The sequence below is a fragment of the Littorina saxatilis genome, linkage group LG7, assembly GCF_037325665.1.
Source record: "Littorina saxatilis isolate snail1 linkage group LG7, US_GU_Lsax_2.0, whole genome shotgun sequence".
NCBI classification, from domain to species: Eukaryota; Metazoa; Mollusca; class Gastropoda; order Littorinimorpha; family Littorinidae; genus Littorina; species Littorina saxatilis.
In genome coordinates, this window is record NC_090251.1 from 31,942,552 (window position 1) to 31,965,365 (window position 22,814).

General features: G+C 41.3%; 1 protein-coding gene and 1 long non-coding RNA gene across 2 annotated transcripts in view; one reads left to right on the forward strand and one right to left on the reverse strand.

Annotated features, from left to right (window-relative positions):
* LOC138971193 (uncharacterized) overlaps positions 1-22,814 on the forward strand; it is a 666,631-nt gene that overhangs the window by 513,957 nt on the left and 129,860 nt on the right. The gene's annotated exons all lie outside the window — the stretch shown is intronic.
* On the reverse strand, positions 1,713-21,456 carry LOC138971183 (aromatic-L-amino-acid decarboxylase-like). The gene is made up of 12 exons (XM_070343833.1): positions 21,230-21,456; positions 17,237-17,350; positions 16,055-16,174; positions 11,975-12,109; positions 11,453-11,596; positions 10,043-10,109; positions 9,303-9,397; positions 8,875-8,942; positions 7,900-7,990; positions 7,298-7,396; positions 4,231-4,332; positions 1,713-2,739 (listed from the first exon to the last, which is right to left on the reverse strand). Exons 1-12 carry the CDS (start codon positions 21,428-21,430, stop codon positions 2,425-2,427), a joined length of 1,551 nt encoding a protein of 516 aa, XP_070199934.1. The 5' UTR covers positions 21,431-21,456; the 3' UTR covers positions 1,713-2,424.

Here is a 22,814-nt window from a genome sequence, read left to right on the forward strand (position 1 = left end):
CAATATGAGGCTTATATCGCGCGTATTCCGTGGGTACAGTTCTAAGCGCAGGGATTTTTTATTTTTTTTATTTTTTTTAATGCAATTTATATCGCGCACATATTCAAGGCGCAGGGATTTATTTATGCCGTGTGAGATGGATTTTTTTTTTACACAATACATCACGCCCCGTAACATCACGCATTCACATCGATATGCCACGTGCTCCTCCATGTCACCTTCCCCTATGGCAGCGGCCATCAAAAAGTAACTGACCTCGTGAGAACGGTAACAACGAGCCATGCGATATCTCCCAACTATCTGTAGAAGATGGCCGCTCCTGCGGCCATCAACAAGTTCCTGTGGTTTACACGAAAGTGATGACGTACAAGGTTGTCGTCACTAAGACTGAGACTGGTCTTTTTTGCACAGAATCAAATGACGACATTTATAACAAATGACGTCATTATCAAGATTGGTACATGACGTATTATTGTCCATAATTTCTTTGTGATCCGTTGTGTTTTCGTAAAGATACAGTGTATTTAGTCATGTAAGCGAGAGACACTGGCCTAAAAAATGGCGGCAAAAAGCACATTTTCAGAGAAGGATTTTCGATCCTACATCAAAATAAGAACGGCACTTGGTAAAACGGCCGGTGACATACTTGAAGAGCTGAGAACTGTAAGCCCAAGCACAGCACCATCTCGCGCGACAGTTTTTCGGTGGGCAAAGCATTTCTCAACAGGGAAAACGTCTGTGGAAGATGCAAGGGGAAAAGTGAAGAAACCACCTGTAACCGACAATAAAATGGTGTCCCATGTGCAACGGTTAGTTGATGAAGATCCCCGAGTGAGCAGTCATTTTATCGCCGAAACACTGGACATTTCGTCGTCGTCTGTCTTGAGAATGTTAAAACACAAACTTGGATACACAAAGGTGTGCGCGCGATGGGTACCACATTTCCTCACTGAAGAGAACAAGAGGTGTAGGGTTACGTTTGCCCAACGGCTACTCAAGATATACGACGGATGTGATCAAAAACGCTTGGATGAGATCGTGACTGGAGACGAAACTTGGGTGTACTTCTTTGAGCCAAAAAGAAAAGCTCAAAACAAAGCATGGATAAAAAAAAAGGTGCCAATGCCCCTCGGATCGTGTGAAAAAGTCGCTCCGGCAAGAAGGTTTTATACACAATATTTTATAACACAAAGGGCGTCATTTTTCAAAAACCACGCGAAAAAGGCAGAAGCATCACTGGGGTGTACTACAAGGAAAAAGTTCTTGCTGGCATCGTTCGTTACTACAAGAGAGCCAGACCAACTACAGGATTGAAAGGGATCAAATTACTTCATCATAACGCACCTGCTCACAAATCCAAGGTGGTGAAAGAGTACCTAGAGGAAGAAAACTTTGAAACTTTGCCACATCCTCCCTACTCTCCTGATCTTGCACCCTGTGACTTTTTTTTGTTTCCTCATCTGAAAAGACAATTGGCTGGGCGTCGATTTGACAGTCGATCAGCCCTCGGATCGGCTGTTTTCCAGTGTCTGAACCAGGTGCCAAAAAACGACTTCAAACGGTCATTTCTTGACTGGGTCCAACGACTTAAACTGTGTGTAGCCGCTAAGGGAGAATACTTCGAGGGTTTGAAATAAAAAACAACTGCATCATCTAAAGATTTCCCGGTTTTTGAGACCAGTCTCAGTCTTGGTGACGACAACCTTGTATATAGTTTGTTGCTATGAAGTGCTTTGTGTTTGAACAGAATCTTTACCAAATAAGTGGGTGCTCTCTGTACTTGGTATCGCCTTTTTGTCCGAAAATACAGGTTCACAAAGTTGCTTTGTGTATGAACAGAATCGTTCTTGGTCCCAAATAAGTGGGTGCCCCCTACGATTGCAAGAGTATACAAACAATTTCGGTAGCTGCTTTTTGTAAAGACGGAATCTTTCTTCTTCTTTATTTTTGATTTTTTTTCATTTTTAAAAGCCAGGTACACGAAGTTGCTTTGTGTATGAACAGAATCTTTCTTGGTCCAAAAGAAGTGGATGGTAGCTCCCAATAATTGGTAGCGCCGTGTAGTCCCACATTTCCAGTAGTTTCTCTGTCTATAGAAATAATCCTTTTTTTTAATCCCAAATGAAGTGGCTGCTGCACCACTTTCAGTCCGAAAATCCCGGTACAGTGGAACCCCCCTTTAAAGACACCCCCATGTTAATACTTCCTCCATTTTCAGACACTGTTTTCTTAGACTTTCTGTTCATAACCGCTGTACATTTACCCCCAAGTTAAGACTCCCTCCTTGTTAAGACCTACTTTTCTAAGATTTGTGGAGGTCTTAAAGGGGAGGTTCCACTGTTCTTTCTTTATTTGGTGTTTAACGTCCTTTTCAACCATTCAAGGTTATATCGCGACGGGAGGTGCAACTGTAGTTGCAGCAGATTAAGCCTTTTCATTGCGCTGCTTCTTGAAGTCAGCAGGACAAGCGTCGTTGTTGATGAGCGGCATGTAATCGTCCTTCACTCCGTTCTTCTCCGTCTGCGGCAGGTCAGCGTATCTCTCCTGCACGCGGTCCGCGCTGCGCTGGATGGCCCTGAAGGTCACCTCAATGTCAGCTGACGTCATGTGCTCGGACACCATGGCAACGCGCATGAAGTAGACGTCCTTGCCCTGGGCGCGTGCGTAGGCCGGGATGATGTAGATATCGCCACGAGCCATGATGTGGTCGTGAAGCATCTCGCTCAGCTTGTTAGTTCCCTGTGCCACGGACAGTAAACTGAATCAATACACGTATCATTTTAGAGTACAGCAATCAGTGTAAATATAACGGTCATACACGTAAAAGCCTACTCGTCCTCTGTGCCACAGACAGTAAACTGAATCAATGCATGTACATGTATCATTTTAGAGTAAACAGCAACGAGTGTAAGTATAACGGTTGTACGCGTAACAGACTACTCGCGCCAAAATAAAACCAACCGAGTGCACGTGAGAGTTACAATCCACGAACGCGGAAGAAGAGGAAGAGGTATAACTAAACCACAATGGGGGGGCTTTATCTGCTCGTTGCCGGAGGTGTGATATAACTGTGTATCTCACACCGCCATAGTCAGATGCATGCCCTTTGTTCTAACGCTGATTTGAGGCACAAGAAAAAACAACAGCATTTCTTCCTTAATCGTTAAGCTTGGTTTTAACAACAAACCGCCGTTTTGGACGTGGCTTTTTTGTTTTTTGTTCAGGGATATGACTAACTGACTTTGTCATCATTTTCACGAATTTTCATTCACAAACACCTGGGAAATAAATCTCATGTTCCCCATGCAATAAATCGAGGTGGTGAATGGGTTTGAGCTTTCAGGTGAAACGTGGATTGTCAAAGTAAAAGCCAATCAGGCTGATTGTTTGATGTGTGGAACCATCGCGGCTTTGGATTTGTGTTTCCGAGGACAACGATTGTAAGCATTCACTCTCAAAGACCCAATCAATGTTGATAATTACCGCGGCGACTCATGGTCAATTTGCAACTTATCTCTGTAATCGCAAAATCCACAACGAAAAGTCATAAACACTTAAAAAGAAAAGAAATATGCTCAACACTTACTGAACTCACACGTATGATCGCAGCTCTGTACATTTTCAGACTGGAAGAAAAGCGTCAACAAGCTACGTTTGACGTCACATACAAGGTTGACGTGTTATCTCGAGCTACTGTGACGATGCTTTGTGGCCCGGAGTTGGATTCTAAAAATTCGTGTGCGTTTTGTTGCACAACCAAAATGATGACAAAAACGATGTTTGGTGGCTTGTCGTCAGACCAGCATTTTGTTGTTGGTCCTCGGGGAGCATATCGCCTTTTGTCTCATATTTATCAACCGCGGGCTTCGGCCTTGGTCGATAAAGATGAAACAAAAGACGATATGGTCCCCTTGGACCAACAAAAAAGGTGGTCTGTCAACAAGCCACCAAATATCCAAAAACTTTCTTCAATTCAGTATTGTACACCCGGCCTGTCACATCAACTTAAAACTGTATTCCCATTCTAATAATTTTGTCAACTGTTACAGAAAAAGGGGGGTTGGGTCGTCATGTCTGTTTGCTTCTAATTTAATTGATGATTTCTCACCCCAAACATCTCAAAGTCACTGACTTTCAGGTTGTGCTGTTGCCTTGAACTGTCAGACCCGAGTTAAAAAGAAGAACACATCTGTATTCCACGTGTGAACGACTCTTGCTGATGGTACCCACCTTCAGCCTGAAACAGACGAGAGCCATGGTGGCGGGAACAGGCATCTCGAAGCGTCCATCCTTCACAAGCAAGGCCTCCAGTTCTTCAGCCAGGGACACGTGCTGCACGTGCACATTTTAACTAGGTCAACGACAACACGTGCATTAGTAAGGTAGTATGTGAACAATCAAATACGTTAGAGGTACCGTCCCCCGCTAACCCCACCCTACCCTCGACATTCTTTAATCTTCCCGCGAAAAACGGATCATGTAAACTACCACTGACCTATTAATCCTCGAAGGTAACCACAGGCGGAAGGTATCGTCCACTGGACTACTACTATCACAGAAAGACTACAAGGTACGTCACTCACCTTCGAGTCTTCTGTGTGCTTGGAGTCGCTTCCAGGGAAAACTATTGATCAAGACGGTTTGCCTCTTCCTACAGTCTGTGTAAGGTCAAATAAATACAGTTGAATGATTGTTTGAACTGTATTTACCTTTATTTTTCAGCTTCCGTCCCTTGCAGGTTGTTTTTAACCATCATTTGGACGAATCTTCGTTTGCGAGCCGCTAACTTCCACTCGGCGTCAAACTCATGCATCCGCACCGAATATGCATACCAGCGCTCATTGGTTAATAACAGGATATTCGAAGATTATTTTCCCGTGGTTGCTGCACAATATTTACATATGTTTTAGACCACTGGTATGCATATTCGGTGCGGATGCATGAGTTTGACGCCGAGTGGAAGTTAGCGGCTCGCAAACGAAGATTCGTCCAAATGATGGTTAAAAACAACCTGCAAGGGACGGAAGCTGAAAATTAAAGGTACATACAGTTCAACCAATCATTCAACTGTATTTATTTGACCTTACACAGACTGTAGGAAGAGGCAAACCGTCTTGAACAATATTTTTCCCCAGGAAGCGACTCCAAGAACACAGAAGACTCGCAGGTGAGTGACGTACCTTGTAGTCTTTCTGTGATAGTAGTAGTCCAGTGGACGATACCTTCCGCCTGTGAGGTAACTAAGACTGCTTATTGTACGAGCGCAATGGATTTTTCTTCTGAATTCACTTCACAGATTGACATAGGTGACAGTTAAGAAATGAATTTCCCACTCTGCACAGAGAACAGCAAGGGTGCAGATTTCTGGCATATGTATCCTTAGCGGATTATGACTTTATTCAGTTATTCTGCAGAAAAGACAAATGCTGGAGAAAAACCGTTCTTTTCTGCAGCATTTCTGCATAATGTCATCTTTCGCCGAAGCAGCGTTTTTTTCTGCAGCAAAACATTTTACTGCAGTAAAATTGAAATCAAGAATGCTGCAGTAAAACGGTGCTGTTGTTTTACTGCAGAAAACCTGTTTACATTTTTTCTGCAGCATTTTGTACTGGCTCTTGGCGGATTATGACATTATTAAGTTATTCTGGAGAAAAACCGAAATGCTGGAGAAAAACTGTCTTTTCTGCAGCATTTCTGCATAATGTCATCTTTCGCCGAAGCAACGTTTTTTTACTGCAGTAAAACAGTTTTTCTGAAGCATAATGTTTACTTGGTTTTCTGCAGCATTATTGCGATTAACTTTTTCTTCAGAATAGTCTGTGACAGTTTTTCTGGAGAAAAACGAACGACCTTGTAAAGTAGCGTTTGTATTCGTCGCCCCCTGGGATAGTATAATAGTTTGTAACTATTGGTAATTCTGGATGAGTCCATCTCTCGACAGAGGGGGGCTCGCGTGCTCCAACATTATAATGAGCCAGTACAAAATGCTGCAGAAAAAGTGTAAACAGGTTTTCTGCAGTAAAACAACAGCACCGTTTTACTGCAGCATTCTTGATTTCAATTTTACTGCAGTAAAATGTTTTGCTCCAGAAAAACCCGTTGCTTCGGCAAAAGATGACATTATGCAGAAATGCTGCAGAAAAGACAGTTTTTCTCCGGCATTTCTGTTTTTCTGCAGAATAACTGAATAATGCCAAAATGCTGAAGAAAAAGTGTAAACAGGTTTTCTCCAGTAAAACAACATCACCGTTTTACTGCAGCATTCTTGATTTCAATTTTACTGCAGTAAAACTGTTTTACTGCAGAAAAAAACGTTGCTCTCGCGAAAGATGACATTATGCAGAAATGCTGCAGAAACAAACAGTTTTTCTCCAGCATTTCTGTTTTTCTGCAGAATAACCGAATAAAGTCATAATCCGCCAAGGATACATATGCCCAAGGGGAAGGATACCCTTCGCGTCTATAAAAGCCAGATACAGTTGATCCTGTCTATAACGATCACCCAACAGACCGATCAAAATCAGTCGTTATTGACAGGTGGTCGCTATGGAAAGGTTGAATTATATAGAAAACAAACTCTTCTGGGATCCCAGGGAGTGGTTGCTGGTAGATGATCGCTTTTGAGAGGAGGTCGCAAGGGCAGGTTTGTCTGTAGATGGTTTACACGATCGTTTGCAGGAACAACATCAGATAAGTATTTCTTTCTTTCTTTATTTGGTGTTTAACGTCGTTTTCAACCTCGAAGGTTATATCGCGACGGAGAAAGGGGGGAGATGGGATAGAGCCACTTGTCAATTGTTTCTTGTTCACAAAAGCACTAATCAAAAATTTGCTCCAGGTGCTTGCAACGTAGTACAATGTATTACCTTACTGGAGATAAGTATTGACCACCAAGCAAACGAGCGACTTCAATATACGTAATGCAACCAAGTAAACGAATATTCGAACTACGTTTGGAAGCAAAGCCAATCAAAATAGTAGGGGTGGGCTGACTCAAAATCCTCATACTAATCTGCTTGAGGAGAGATAGGCAAGGCAAGGCAGTGCAAGGCAAGGCAAAAATATATTTTCAAAACTCCTCGGAGTGACATGAAATAGGTAAATTACAACAACAAAATCAAAAAATGTATAATAATGAGACACAACGTAACATTTCATATAGAACACCAGTCAGACACGAAAACCCACAAGTCTTGTGTACCGCAGCAATTGGACGTTTCACTGACGTTGCCTCCAAACGTATTCGACTATTTCGTGTACTTTGTTACATCTGCGCAGAATAACGAAGTATGCCTACCGTGCGGATATACTGCTGGATACCCTTAACACCGTAGCATCTCAAAACAAACCACAGTTTTAGAGCTCGGAATCGTCTACTCAAGGGTATCTGCCAGTGCTGAAATCATAAACCGTACACGGTTATCAGTTAGTCCGAAACTCGAATCTCTGAAGTGTTTTATTCTATAACAAAAAGCAGTAAAGTCGTAGAAATGGAATTGTTGTTGTTGATGTTGATGTTGTTGTTGTTGCTGTTGTTGTTGAAATTGCAAATCGATTTTTTATTTCGTTTTGAATGGAGAAAAGCATAATTGATCATATCACCCTATAGCATCAGTTAGTCCCAAACTTTAATCTTTAAAGTGTTTTAGTCTCTAACAAATAGCAGTAAAGTCGTAGAACGGTGTTGTTGTTGCTGTTGTTGTTGTTGTTGTTGGTATTGTTGTTGTTGTTGTTGTTGTTGTTGTTGGTATTGTTGTTGTTGTTGTTGTTGTTGTTGTTGGTATTGTTGTTGTTGTTGTTGTTTTTGTTGTTGATGTTGATGTTGTTGTTGTTGTTGTTGAAATTGCAAATCGATTGTTTTGCGTTTAGAATGGAGAAAAGCATAATTGTGTATCTCACCCTATAGTCAGGGACGCGTCCTTCATTCTGATGTTTGAGATAGATTGGATCCACCTTGAAGGCATCCACTATATATTCTCTGTTTTTAATCCTGGTAAATAATAATGGTATAATACATGACTATTCAGTATTGTTGTTGTGTATATTTTTTATTATCAAGAGCCATTAGCGAGAAAAATACTGCAAGCGATAACACTTGATTAATAAAGAACATTACGAAAACGATTAGAAATTAATTAAATGAAACAGGAGTTGTCAGATCAATGGATAAATACACTACAATATTCTTTTTTTCATCTGAGTTTGACTTGGTATTGACCTTTTCTGTGCTGATCATCTAGAACTCTGTAATATTAAGGACACACTCCTCGTGAAAACAGTTCGTCTTATCGTCTCGTATCTGGCCTGACTTTTACAGGGGATTAGGCAATCCCCGCCACTTGGTCACATACCAAAACTGAACTGTCTGTTTACTCTCTGAGCACAGTGGGATTTTATTGATGAATTTATTTGGCTAGCAGTTTGGGTATTGATTTTTAGTACGTGTCCAAGTGGATGGACGGTGTTATCCCCTGTGAAAGCCAGGCCAGAGGTGAGACGCTGAACCGTACTGTTTTCACCAGAAGGAGCGTACCTTTAGTATTAGATGTCAAATGCTACCGTAATATGTTTTCAAGTTTTATATGTTATCATACTTTGAACAAATTGTAATGTGAACAAAATATTAATAAGAATAAGAAAAATGACATAAAACAGCTATTCCAGAACTGTGGCCGAGTGCATGGTAGGCTCTTTAAAAAGGTCCCTCTCTTTTTCTGAAATTCCCCAATCTTGCAAACTCTCTCTCTCTCTCTCTCTCTCTCTCTCTCTCTCTCTCTCTCTCTCTCTCTCTCTCTCTCTCTCTCTCCCTCTCCCTCTCTCTCTCTCTGTCTGATAACAGTATAGCTTGAACACAAGAAAGAACATTGGTTTTACCACATGACGGACAAGTCAAAGTTGCACAGCATCCATTTGTGCGGGTTGGTGCTGAAAGTCTCTGCGTACTGCAACATAGGGAAGAGATATTTATTATATCCAACTAAGACTCTTTAGATACTGCTTGGTGAGATGAGGACTGGTGATGAGGGGAATGTGGAAAACACTTTTTTTTTTAATTTATTATAGTGGGTTTTTGTTAAATGTACACAGGCGCAAATGTGACTTTTTAGTGCCGGCCAGACGTCGTGCGAGCAGTGCCCCACGGATCTTCCAAAAGATCCACTTTCCCTTTAAAGTCTGCAAAATCGAGTTATATCTTCTTTTTTTTCAAGAGTCAAAAAAGGTCAAGGGTCGGGAGGAATAAAATGGATGAATCGGAAACATTGATTTTTTTTCTCTTGGCCTTATGCATGGAGTTGTCTCACCTCCACCCCCTCCAGGTGTTGTCTGTATTCCGGACAGACAAAGGCACTGCCGGCGTATGCAGCATCGATGTGCAGCCATATTCCTTCCTTCTCGCCTGGTTGAAGACAATACACGATAACTTTTTCACTTTGTTTAGAATTAATAAGCAACCCAACCGCATAATAGCAACTTATTTTGAAACGCTTCCATAGCTTAAAACGTCATGCACATTGTGTAATAAAGACTAATAGGTATCCTAGACAGGGCTAGTAATGTTGCAACATATGCAGACGATCATTATTTGTGAATGTTAATGTCAATACAGAATTCAAAACGCTCTTAACGCTGGCAACATCGTCTCAGCTTCAGCCGACACATTCACCCCTAGAAAATAATAACATGTGTGTGTGTGTTTGTGTTTGTGTGTGTGTGTGTGTGTGTGTGTGTGTGTGTGTGTGTGTGTGTGTGTGTGTGTGCGTGTGTGTGTGTGTGTTGTGTGTGTGTGTGTGAGTGTGTGTGAGTGAGTGTGTGTGTTTGTGCGGGTTTGTTTGTTCGTTCGTTTGTTTGTGTGCGTGCGTGCGTACCTACGTGCGTGAGTGCCAGTATGTGTGCGGGAGAGTGCATGCTTGCGGGCGTGTGCCACGGTGTGGGTGTGCGGGCGTGCACGTGGCATTCGCGAGTACACATCTGTCTGAAGTCGGTGCAGGAGAATAAGTTTCGCTGTTCTGTGTATAGATCTGTACATATGAAAGCATCTTACACAGAGGGCCAATCTCCTTGATGCAGTCGAAGGCGCAGGACCCCGTGGTGCCCAGTGTGGCGCAGACCTGTCACCAAACGGCGGTACACACGTGTATCAGTGACTTTTCTTCTGTGCACGCTGTTATTTAAACCACCACAGACCTACCAAAGCGTTTTTTCATGTGAGAGCAGCCGCCCACTTGGTCACATACCAAAACTGAACAGGGTTCCCTAGGCTGTGCACAGTAGGAATGTTTTGATGAAGTGATTTCGTAAGAAGTTAATTCATCAAAGAATTCCAACTCAACACAGCAATTAAACAGTCAGTGTTGATTTTTGGTAAGTGTTCAAGTGGTACGCGATGCTGTCATCATATTGTGAACCCTTGGTGGATCTGAGACGGCGCACATGGTCACTTACACGAGAGGCATGGCTCATTGTATTTTTGATACTCAGTATTTTACCACACAGTGACATTAAATATACATAAAACATATGGGTAGTATAGTAGTTCAAGCGGATCTGCAGTAAAGGTAATGACACCAGTCCTGTTCATAAAGCAGGAAGCATGATGTTTCGTAGCCGCTAATGTACTAAGTGCAATGAAAACACAGTAATTGCCGTTAATGCCAGTTAGCGGTGTCCAGACTCAAGGTCGACAATAAAGGTACGCTCCTTCTCTTTAAAAAAAAAAAAGCACAAAAAAAAAACAGCTGTTAAGCTCGCCATTTCAGATCCGGCTAGGATTGTGCATGATACAAGACCATTCCTCCACCTCCCAAATATCAAAACCCCAATAACCTAGCTGACTGCTAGCCGTGATGAGTTGGAACTTATTGATGATTTCGTGAGAAGACATTAATTCATCAAAACATTCCCACAGTGCACAGGTAGCACTCATGCGGTTCATTTTTTGTAAGTGTCAAGATGGAGGGACGGTCTCATATCATCCACACCCCTCGCTAGTGCCTGTAATGCCACTTGGGAGAGTGTACCTTAATTAATAAAATCAAAAATATTCACTCTTTCACAATCTATACAAACCCGATAGAGTTATTTCTGAACATCGCCTATTGCCAAAGAAGGTCTTGCACAGAACGAAAACTAGCCAAATATGTAGCACTAACAAAGAAAAGAAACTAGCTGATAGCCAATGTAGCAATTACAAAGAAGGGCCGCAACTTTTCCAATAGCCAATGAAGCACTTACAAAAAAATGAACTTAACCAAAAGATAATGAAACACTTACGAAGAAAAGGATAGTATCCAATAGCAATGAAGAACTTACACAGAAATGAACTTATCCAATAGCTAACGAAAAGAACCTAGCCCGTTGCCAATAAGACACTTAAAAAGAACATAACTTATCCAATAGCCAGTGAAGCACTTAGGAAGAAAGGAACTTATTCAATAGCCAGCGAAGCACTTACAAAGAAAGGAATGAGTCCCTTGGCCTTGTCTTCTTTGATCGCTTTTCGCAGAGTTTCCCCGCGCAGAGAGAAATTGTCGTCTGATTGTAGCTTGCGCATGCGCACTTCCGCCAATAATCCAGACCTATGTACAGAGGAGTTGGCCTGAAACAAAACAAAAACATAATATCAATTTTGCTAGACAGTCAGGTTTAGACGTATCGAAGACAATTTTTACATTTTAATGTATTCATTTTAATGGACAATATAGAGTGACTTGTTGTTATTACTACTGCTTTGTCTCGTATATACTATATACTATATGGCTTGCTGTGTCACATCAGATTAACACGAGTTGGATGTTTTGGATATTGAAATGCGAGCGAAATTATTTCGATATTTGAAACAGCAACGATTGATGATGATGATGATGATGATGATGATGATGATGATGATGATGATGATGATGATGATGATGATGATGAGGATGATGATGATGATGAGGAGGAGGAGGAGGAGGAGGAGGAGGAGGAGGATGGTTACCTGATCTGACGAGTAGCAAACGAAACGTGAGATGACACTATGGTCGTTCATGTCTTGGTCGGTCTCCTTCATCCTGGCCACCATTCGGTTCCTCGCTGCCAGGACACACAGGAACACTGTCTCGCTCGCCGTGGACTGCAGGCAAAACAAACGAGTTAGTCGATGATTCCACGATTTGAGATCAGAACCAACATCCCTGGCATCACTGGAAAACAACAACAGAGACCTGAAAGTCTTCGCCCTGAACGAGATACACCAAAGGTTCCCAGCCAAAACGTGGACGCATGTCTTCACCGATGGCTCGGCCGAAGGAGCGACAAGAAATGGAGGGAGTGGAGTTCTCATCCGATACCCAGGTAGACCCTCTGAGACTATCTCTGCCGCCAGTGGTATCCTTTGCTCCAATTTCCGAGCAGAGGTGGTTGCCCTCCAAAAAGCAGCCGAACATCTCAACCTCATGGAGGACACAACGGAAAAGGTTGTCTTCTTCACAGACTCCCTGTCTGCACTGCAAGCTCTAACAGCAGACACGGCCGACAAGTCCCTAAAAAACCTAAAAAGGGACTCTGTACAGCTTATCACAGAAATCTGCCACAGTGTTCCAGTGGATTCCAGCACACTGTGGCATTTCTGGAAATGAACGAGCAGACCGGCTGGCCAAGGAGGGAGGAAGACAACCACAGTCTAAACCAACCCTTTCCTTCCGAGAGGCAGAAACCCTTATTGCCAACCGCTGGACTTCAACCTTCAAAGCTGCTACAGACAGCTACCAGCCCACCCAAGACACCATCCTCCATCTGACTCGCGCAGAGCAAACTGCCATTTTTCGCCTTCGTACTGGACATGACTGTGGCGAGGACGATCAAACTCCCCAGCACATTCTACAAGCCTGCCCTGTCCATGCCCCCCTTCGCGACCTGACCTGGCCAGAGAGGACAACCCCCGACACAAAACTTTGGGGAACTGTGGAAGACCTGCGCCGAACCTGCGAGTTCATACAATCAGCAAGCCTAAGATTATGTAGCCAAGTGGCGTACCCCGTCTCTTTGTGTGTGTTATCTCCTGCCCGACCCAGTTGCCTCCCCTGTCTATAGCTATTCCCTGTGTGTGTGTGCTAGTCACATTGGGTTTACATTTAAATAATGCCCTTTGTGCTAGGAAATCCCTAATTTAAAATGGTGAGAAGCAGCAGAGTAACCTCTAACCATCAGTGCCTAAGGAGTGACTAAATAATACCTGGTTGTCTTTGTGCACTGTACTTTATTGTTGTAAACTGATCGAAGAAGTGTGTTTACTATCGTAGGGTAGACTCTTGACCGGATTCATTTCTAATCTAGGTGGTAAGATCCCATAACTTTCCCGGCCCCGTTTAGCTAGTATTATGCATCAGTTTTGTAATTGCTTGTAATGTAATGAGCCATATCCGGTGTATAATGCAGACAGGGCCCTCTTCCCCCTTTAGCTAGTATTATGTATCAGCTTGTAACTGCTCGTAATATTTCCGGTGTGTAACGCAGACAGGCCTCTCTGCATCTTTAACGATCCCTTTCATTGGGCAGGCATTTTAAGTAGGACACCCCCCGTTGGCTTACACAGGGTAGTCTTCCTATTGGCTTATCGCCACAGGGAATCGGAAGTGACCACTGTCTTTAAAAGAGCGAGCATTACAGTAGAGCAGACAATGCGATTTGTGATAGTGAGCTGTGCGGTGCTCCTTTGTTGTCGCGAACCGGTCTAGCGTGTAGTTTGGCGCGACATTTGTAATCGGTCGACTTGTGGTTTTGAATTCGTGCTCTTGTGTTTCGCGACTAGCGTCAGCAGCAGTTTTGTGTTTCTTTTACGTGTGAGGAGAATCTTGCCTTCTTCTTTACACTGCATTCTGGTTTGCACCAGAGATTCTGGTTGCTACTAGAATAATTACCTTTTAACACTATTTCTGGCATATATTGTTTCTGGTCTTACACTACATACATATTTTCTGGTTGCTACCAGAATAATATTGCCTTTTTAATTATACTGCTTTCTGGTTTGCACCAGAAATACATATTGTTTCTGGTTTTACACTAAATACATATTTTCTGGTTCTGTTATTGTTTCTAGCTGATTCTGGTACTGGTAGATATCAGAATTCATAATTGGTATTTCTGGTTATATGTAAGCATTGCTATTTCCTATATTATAGTTCTGTTATTGTTTCTAATTTATAACTTATAGCATTGTTTCTAGTTGCTACCAAATTTAGCTAAACTGTTTTGGAATATTTATGATTTAGATAAGCTACCTGAGTGGTTATTCTTAGTTACATTTTCCTTCAATAAAAGATAAGTTAAGATAAGTTAAAGCAACCTCTGTCTTCGGTGTCTTAATTGTATGCTCCTCTGCCTGTGCTATATATCCTTTCCTTCCACCCGACCTTCCCACATCTGGCGCTGCGAGCAGGATGGGACTCGGCATGATATGTTCAGGTAATGGCATAATATGACCACTGAACATTTTCGTGCTGTTCCCATTCTGCGAACTTGGGATGGACAGTGGTCCCCCGGTTCGGAACTTCGGGACGAAGTTCATTTCAAACGGGGGCGATTGTGACAGGGGAGGCTACCGCTCCTTTCACAGCAGACTCTGCACCCGAGTTGTTGGCCTTTAAAAGTCAACACCAGTGGATTGTAGAAGTCTGTTTGTGATTGGGTCTGGTGGTTTCCGATTGTCTGTATGTTCATGGAAACCTTCGGGTTTGCATAACAGTTTTTATAGGGCTAAGAAATTAGCCCTAACATTTTCAATCCTGTTTGATTGCACTTCGCTTCCCGAGGGGATCGTAGTGTTTCGGCACACGGTTACATCTGGCGCTGCGAGCAGGATTGGGACTCGGCATGATATGTTCAGGTAATGGCATAATATGACCACTGAACATTTTCGTGCTGTTCCCATTCTGCGAACTTGGGATGGACAGTGGTCCCCCGGTTCGGAACTTCGGGACGGAGTTCATTCAGACGGGGGCGATTGTGACAGGGGAGGCTACCGCTCCTTTCACAGCAGACTCTGCACCCGAGTTGTTGGCCTTTAAAAGTCAACACCAGTGGATTGTAGAGTTCTGTTTGTGATGGGGTCTGGTGGTTTCCGATTGTCTGTATGTTCATGGAAACCTTCGGGTTTGCATAACAGTTTTTATAGGGCTAAGAAATTAGCCCTAACATTTTCAATCCTGTTTGATTGCACTTCGCTTCCCGTGGTGATCGTAGTGTTTCGGCACACGGTTACAATTATAAGGACACAACCGTCGAACGCTGAAGAAGAAGAAGAAGAAAGATGATTCAACACAGACATATAGTTACACAAACATGGAACGGTTTTGCAACAGCATCCAATCACTCCTGTAACCCAACGTCAGTGATACCACAGCCATGGTTGTGTTGCCTGTGTTGCTAATGTTCAACTTACTTTTCACATAATTCCAGACCGTCATCAGCAAGAAACTCTGCTTTTCCTTTTACATTTAGTCAAGTTTTGACTTAATGTTTTAACATGGACGGGGAATCGAGACGAGGGTGGTGGTGTATGTAGGTATGTATGTATGTATGTGTGTGTGTGTATAAAGTGATTCCAAAAAAAACTACTGGACCGATCTTCATGAAACTTCACATGAGAGTTCCTGGGTATGATATCCTCATGTTTTGGAAAGATGCCTTGATGACGTCATATCCGGCTTTTTGTGAAAGTTGAGACAGCACTGTCACACCCTCATTTTATAACCAAATTGAATGAAATTTTGTTCAAGCAATCTTCGGACTATGGGATTGCATTTCAGCTCGTAAGCTCGTTAAATATTAGTTAACATGTTTGCTCATTAAAGTTGTCATTAACAATATAATTTTCAAAAACAGATTAACATATGATTGTATTGTATTCCCCATCTTCTCCTAAATTAAAAAAATACATAGATATGTCATGTTTACTCGCAAAATGTCCTCAGAATGAAAGGAAATAGGTTCAGTAAGTACTATACGGTCGCACGCTTCGCGGAGACGAGCGTGATTCGTCTCGGTCTTCGGGTACCTCCCCCTGCCGAATTGCACACACCTGTATAACGCCACCGCCGAGTCCGGAGTGTGAGTGGAGGAAGTGTTCGGGTAAGCCCAGCATCTTGCCCAGCCAGTCTGTGGTCACCATCTCCAGCTCTGTGCAGGCCGGACTGGTGGCCTGGCAAGGAATAACATAAGACATAAGATAATGTGTTGTTCATACAATTAAACAATGGATGGAAAAGTGTGGTTCATCTGCTCTTAAAAACAACCAAACAACATATGACAACAACCATAAACATAATAAACAATAAAACATACGAAGTAAGAACACCCAACCTACTCCAGACAGCTCTCAATCAAATGATATTTTAAAGGCATAGGATATAGATTTTTGACCCTCTCTTACGAAGTGAAATTTCTGACAGCAAAAGGGAAACAAAGTTCAAAAAGACCTCATTGCGTGGGCAATGGCGTCACCCCTCGATCATGCATGTTTCAAGAGGAAAGTGACGAAGAATTTCGAAAAATTTGTCTCGGTTACTTCAACCTATCAGCAGTAGAAAATCAATCGTAAGGTCACCACCACCAGGCTGTGCATGTGTCGGTATCGTGTATCATTAAGATCTGATATACAAAGGGAAGTAAGCGCTCTACATTCATACATGTGCTTTCTTGCCTTTGTTTCAAGGAACTTACGAAGACACAAAACAATGTCTTTCCTGGGTAAAGAATCGTATGCCAGATCTGAGAAGGTGCGTGCCTTTAAGCTTGACTATCTCCTGTTTTGAGAAAACTTGCTTGAATGTAAAACGCGCCCTTCTACCAACTGACGATTTATCACGACGATCACGTCTGACATTATTAAGAAGAGAATGGAAGTAAGTGGTCTAAATATAGATCGACATTAACAGTAAGCAAGAGTTATGCCGAACCAGTCTCCTGGACTGATGTCTACGAGAAAGGTGTCAACCGAGTGAGAGCCAACCGCGAAGTCGGATTGGTTGAAACGGACAACAAATTCATGTCCGGTGTTTTCAACCAATCCGACTCCCGCGGGTGGCTCCCAGTCGGTTGGTAACTTTCTCGTGCTTCTGAGCCCTGGTGGTACGCGAGAGAATAACTAGCACTAAAACGAACAGACGACTTTTATCCTCAAATCAACAAACCACGTTGCGAAGAACCGTAGTGCAAAGCAGACAAACAACAGACCCACAGACAAACAGATGATCAAATTTACCCAAGAGAATCCAATGCAGCCGATGGCATTACACAGCATGTCGCCAAGCATGGACGGAAACGATCCTCCTGCGGCGTAGTAACCATGGAAACGAGGACTCCTCCAGTGCGTCACCTAGTGCAGTGTTGAAGACTCGTGAAAGCAAATTGGATATGAGAGTTTGTTTTGATGCATGACTGGTTTGATAACTTTTGAGAACAGTGTCTCGCCTCATGGTTCATTCGTGGCTGTTGTGTCAAATAAACTCTCGCAACAACAACTAAAATATACACCCCTGTTATAAATAGCAGTACATTAGGTTAATTATGTCGGTTAAATCATTGAGCTTATTCAATGGTTTGTATGAAAAGCATATCTATTAAGCTTACTTATTTACTAATACTTTCGGTTGGTCGTTGGTTGTTGGTTCTTGTTCTTGTTCTTGTTCTTGTTGTTTTTTTTGTTTTGTTTTTTTTTAAATTTGCCAAGCACATCATTGTGGGGCTTTTAATCAAAAAATATTCAAGCATCCGTCTACAACGTATCCTCATTCATCCTTCAACATTTACACAATACTGAAATATCTCAATGCTAATTCATATCCTAACATCACATTTATATCAATAGGCCTACTATATCTATACTTACTGATACAGATTTTTAAAATGAGCAAAATAGGATTAATAATTTTGTTTGTGGGGGTTCATCTTTTTCTGTTAATATAATATTTTCTCCCGTATTAACAAATATACATCTTCTAACATTTTCCCAAAACAATTTCATTTTACTACATTTCCAAAAGAAGTGTTCAATATAATCAATTTCATTACAAAGACTACATAAACTATTTTCTTTTAACTTCATTTTATGCAATAAAATATTTGTGGGATAAATATTATGTAAAATTTTCCATTGGAGTAACTTTAATCTTTCTTCGCTTGTACATGCACTTGCCAGGACCCAATACTTTTCGTCAATGCAAATGTTATATTTGTGGGACCAAAATTTTACAGCGCAGGGTTCACTGGCTTTGGATTGCGTTAATATCGCACGAAATTTCTTCGGGGAAGGGTTATTTAGCATGCCCTGAAAACAGGTCGCAGGATGCTCGTCACCCGCGTCTGTGTTGTCCCGCAGTGCTCGCGCGCAGAGGGCCGTGTGCAAAGCGTTGTACTCAAACAGCCTTGTGGCGCTATATCCGACAATGGCACAAATATGTTGAAATGACACAATATTTTCGTCTATCCATACATCACGTACACAATTCACACCGGCTTCAATCCATTTATCAAAACACAACACATTCTTTCTAAAAATAATATCTGCATTATTCCACAAACATTGATCAAGAATACTTTCTTTTTGAACAGGAAATAAATATCTGTTCTCAATCCATATTTTTAAAACTTGTTGCCAAAATTTTGATTTAACTCTGGTCAGACCAATAAACTGTTTTGGTTTGGCAGTTGATTTAAAGCAGCACAGCTGGCTTCCGAGAACCTCATAATAATGTCTTGGGATCAATTGCCAATTTGCAAAATCGGTTTGTTGTAACCTGGCTGCCCAACATAACAAAAAAGATGTCTGCATATCATGCATATTTATCATGTTAATACCGCCTATTTCTATGTTACTACATACAACTGTTCGTTTCACCTTTTCAAAAGCTTTACTATTTGAGTACTTCCGTTTCCACAAAAATTTAAAAAGGATAGTATTTAATCTATCAAGCACTTTTGTCGGTGCAGAGAGTGCCTGCAAAACATATACAAACTGGGATATCAAAAAAGTTTTAATTATACACAATTTACCACTAATGCTTAAATTTCGTTTTGACCACATTCCAACAATTCTTTCAATTCTATCAAACCGTACTGACCAATTCTCTTCAATGTCAGAAGCAGCGATATCGTTTCTAAATATTATTGGACATTATAAGTGGAGGAAAACATTGTGAAATAGACGTAAACAATTTTAAGAGTTTATTGAATGAACAAGGTTTGAATGATGTATGGCGTTTGTTTCATGCAGAAGATAAAGAGTTTACGTGGTCTCGCAAGACACCTTTTATTGCGAGGAGACTCGATTATATTTTAGCATGTGATGCCGTATTGAACCGTTCTAATAATTGTAAAATACAATCAGTTGCACAAACCGACCACAGAATGGTAGTTATGTATTATAATTTAACACATATAGTAAGAGGTCCTTCGTATTGGAAATTTAATGACAGCCTTTTGCGTGATTCTGAGTTTGTTGACCAAATGAATGTGTTTTTGGAACAATATATAAATGATCATTCCGAGGACAACCCCCACGACAAATGGGATTTCTGTAAAATTCAGATAAGGGAATTCTGCATACGATTTAGTAAAAATAAACATAAGCAAAACATTGATAATAAATCTATGTTGCAAAATCAACTTAACGAAACAGACAAGAAATTGTCAGTTGATACAAAAAATCAGGATCTGTTAACACAAAGAGAAAATTTAAAGCGCAAACTTGAAATATTCAATATTCAAGAAGCAAAGAGTGCACAAGTAAGATCTCGAGAAAGATTTATTGAACAGGGTGAGAAAAACACTCGCTACTTCTTGAATCTCGAAAAGGTAAGAGCAAACGTTAAGATAATGGACAAATTAATGGATGATTCCGGGAATATGATTACATCACAAGAAGAAATAATGAAAGAACAAAAAAAATTTTACCACGATGTATTTGGAAAAAATATTGATTTTGACGAAAATAAAGCTGAACGTGAAGTTGATGGATTAAATATTCCACAGTTAACACAAGAACAGAAAGTTGACATGGACCGTGAATTTACTATTGAAGAAATTGGCAGAGCATTACAGTTATTAAGGAACGGATCATCACCAGGTTTGGACGGGCTTACAGCTAGTTTCGTGAAGTTTTTTTGGCCGAGCCTAAAGACGATGGTTTTCAATTCTCTACAAACATCCTTTCAAGTCGGTGAGATGTCGACTACACAAAAAAGAGCAGTTATTTCCTTACTCCACAAAGGAAAAGATTTACCACGGGACAGCCTAATTAATTGGAGACCAATTTCGCTAACAAATACTGACTACAAAATAATTGCAAAGTGTTTAGCAATTCGCCTCGCATCTGTCATTACTGATATTATCTCAGAAGATCAAGTCGGTTTTATTAAAGGGAGAAAATCAAGCGATGTTATTCGATTGATTGATGACGTAACAGATCTTATGAATCAGAAAAACGAACCAGGCATTTTACTTGCCCTTGACTTTTCACGTGCTTTTGACTCAATTTCTAAAGATTATATGTATTGGGCATTTAGAAAATTTGGTTTCGGTGATAACTTTTTGAATTCCGTAAAAATGTTAACGAATAATACCACAAGTTGCATCAATTACATGGGATGGATCTCTGAGGAATTCGATGTATTAACCGGAATTCGTCAGGGATGTAATTTTTCACCGATGGCCTTTGTCCTTGGCCTTGAACTTTTAGCCATTAAGATACGCAGTGACCCGAATATAAAAGGATTAAAATTCCCGTCATTTCATTTAAAAACCAATTTGGAATATATTTTAAAATTGGCAATGTATGCAGACGACGTAACAATGTTCCTTAAAGATAAACACGATCTCCAACAAGTACTGTTAATAGTAAAACAGTTTTCATGTATTTCAAATTTACATCTGAATGAAAATAAAACAGAGGCAATGTGGCTAGGATCCATGAAGAACAGTCTTGAGCAATACTGTAATATAAGATGGAAAAAACAGTTAAAAATGTTGTTGTTGTTGTTGTTGTTGTTCGGAAGTGGAGGGGTGTTCGTTTGCTTGCCTGCTGTAAGGACGCTTCTTTTTTTTCTTCTTTTTTGTGCTTCTTTGTTTGTTTTCAACAACGCAGGCCCATCCTAAAAATGCCACACATGATAACACTCCGAGCTCTTCACTGGGTCATCCTACCATAACAGCCCCAGATGTAACGGTGTGTAGATGAAAGTGACGTACATGAACTCACCCCCGGCATTATAACCTTCTCGATGTCCTTGAAGATGTCTTCCCAACGCTCGGGATCTTCCGGAGCAGAGTCGGGCAGCAGAGGGGGAAGGTAGCCAGGCGAGACGTTGTGCATCACTGGGCGTTGACGAATGTTGTCGTAGTAGTCGGCTATGTAGTCGACCATCTGTTTGCCAACCTCTCGGAACTGGTTCGAATCCATGCTGGCTTCGGGTCGTTGGCTGAACAAGTGCTGATGGTTGAAATGCGGCACAGTATAAAACCTTTAAACAAAATTCTAAACAGCCACCCCCCCCCCCTTTTTCCCCACTACTACCCACTCACAGTGCACTTATTCGAATGCCGAAGGTCTCTTGAGCAGCTGTAGCTAGCATACGAGGGTAAGTATGCTAAGAATGAGAAAAATCCCAGTGTTATGGCCTGACCTTACTTTTGTTTGTTTGTTTGTTTGTTTATTTTTATTGTTTTATTTTTTATTGTTTTTGCTTTGTCTCGATTCAAAACTAAGATAACAGCATGACATCGCGAACTTTATGACGTCATGAAAACACGCTGGAGAATGATTTTGAATGTGCTGGTCAAACCTCTGTCACCATTTCCACGGCAGAGGCAAACCTGTGTGGTGACGCAAGGATACGAGACCGGGGTAGGCGGAGGGGGCTGGTGAAAATGGCGAAAGCTTTTAAAAGTGGTTGTGTGTCTGTGTGTGCGTGTTTTTTGTTTTTGTTTCTGTATGTTTGTTTGTTTGCTTGGGTTGGTTTCTTCTTAACTCCCTTTGTTTTTCTTTTTGATGCTTTCCTGAAGCTAATGCTTGACAACAGGTCGCATCATGTGCACATCAGTTTATCACCCACCATCCCTACCTCAGATAAAGAAGTACGACGTAAGAAAATATGGTTTGTGGCTATACCAGGGAATCATTCCGTCAAAAAAGCTGAATGAAATCTACGCGGATTCCACAGTAACGATCGATGTCCGGAATTATTCTCATTATTATCAGTTGAGCCCTCGTACGATAATATAGTTTTAGAATGCACAGTCGTTTTGTAAATTTGGTAGCAGCTTGTCATTAATTAAAATGAATGTTATCTTTAAAAACAATCGAAACGAGTTATTTCAACAAATAACCATTACTGCCGCCTGTGTTCACAGCCTGAAAGCAGCGATGATGCTTACTTGCTAATACCGCTCTTTATTAAAGGCTGCCATATTCGTAGCGTTCATTCATTAATTCATATTGTTTACATGTGCCAATAATGTTATAAAACTGTACCTAAGGGGATATAATAACGCTTGGCTGTAGCTTTCCAACACAGAAAAAATTATTTCTGTATTGCAAAGTGGTGTTGATAGTGTCGAATGTAAACAGAACAGTCTCAAACGCCATCTTTGGTTTACGAAACGTCACGAAGTGACGTCAACGGTCTAAAAATAGCCCAAGTCCCGGAGAACTGTTGCTAAACAATGCAATAAAGAATTAATTATTTCTCGAGATCTCGTAATTGGTAAGGACTTCAAACCTAAAACTTTGCAGGAAGCTTAATTTATACATCCCCGCAACGATGGAAAAAGCCCTGGAAATAATT

What these genes read in the sequence shown, in the direction of transcription:
- LOC138971183 (XM_070343833.1), bottom strand. Translation starts at nt 21,430, where the DNA reads ATGGATTCGAACCAGTTCCGAGAGGTTGGCAAACAGATGGTCGACTAC. An exon ending in TTTGACTTGTCCGTCATGTG is followed by an intron (nt 7,991 to 8,874) that starts GTAAAACCAATG and finishes ATTATTTACCAG; the next exon opens with GATTAAAAACAGAGAATATA. An exon ending in TCCAGCAGTATATCCGCACG is followed by an intron (nt 4,333 to 7,297) that starts GTAGGCATACTT and finishes GTGCACGTGCAG; the next exon opens with CACGTGTCCCTGGCTGAAGA.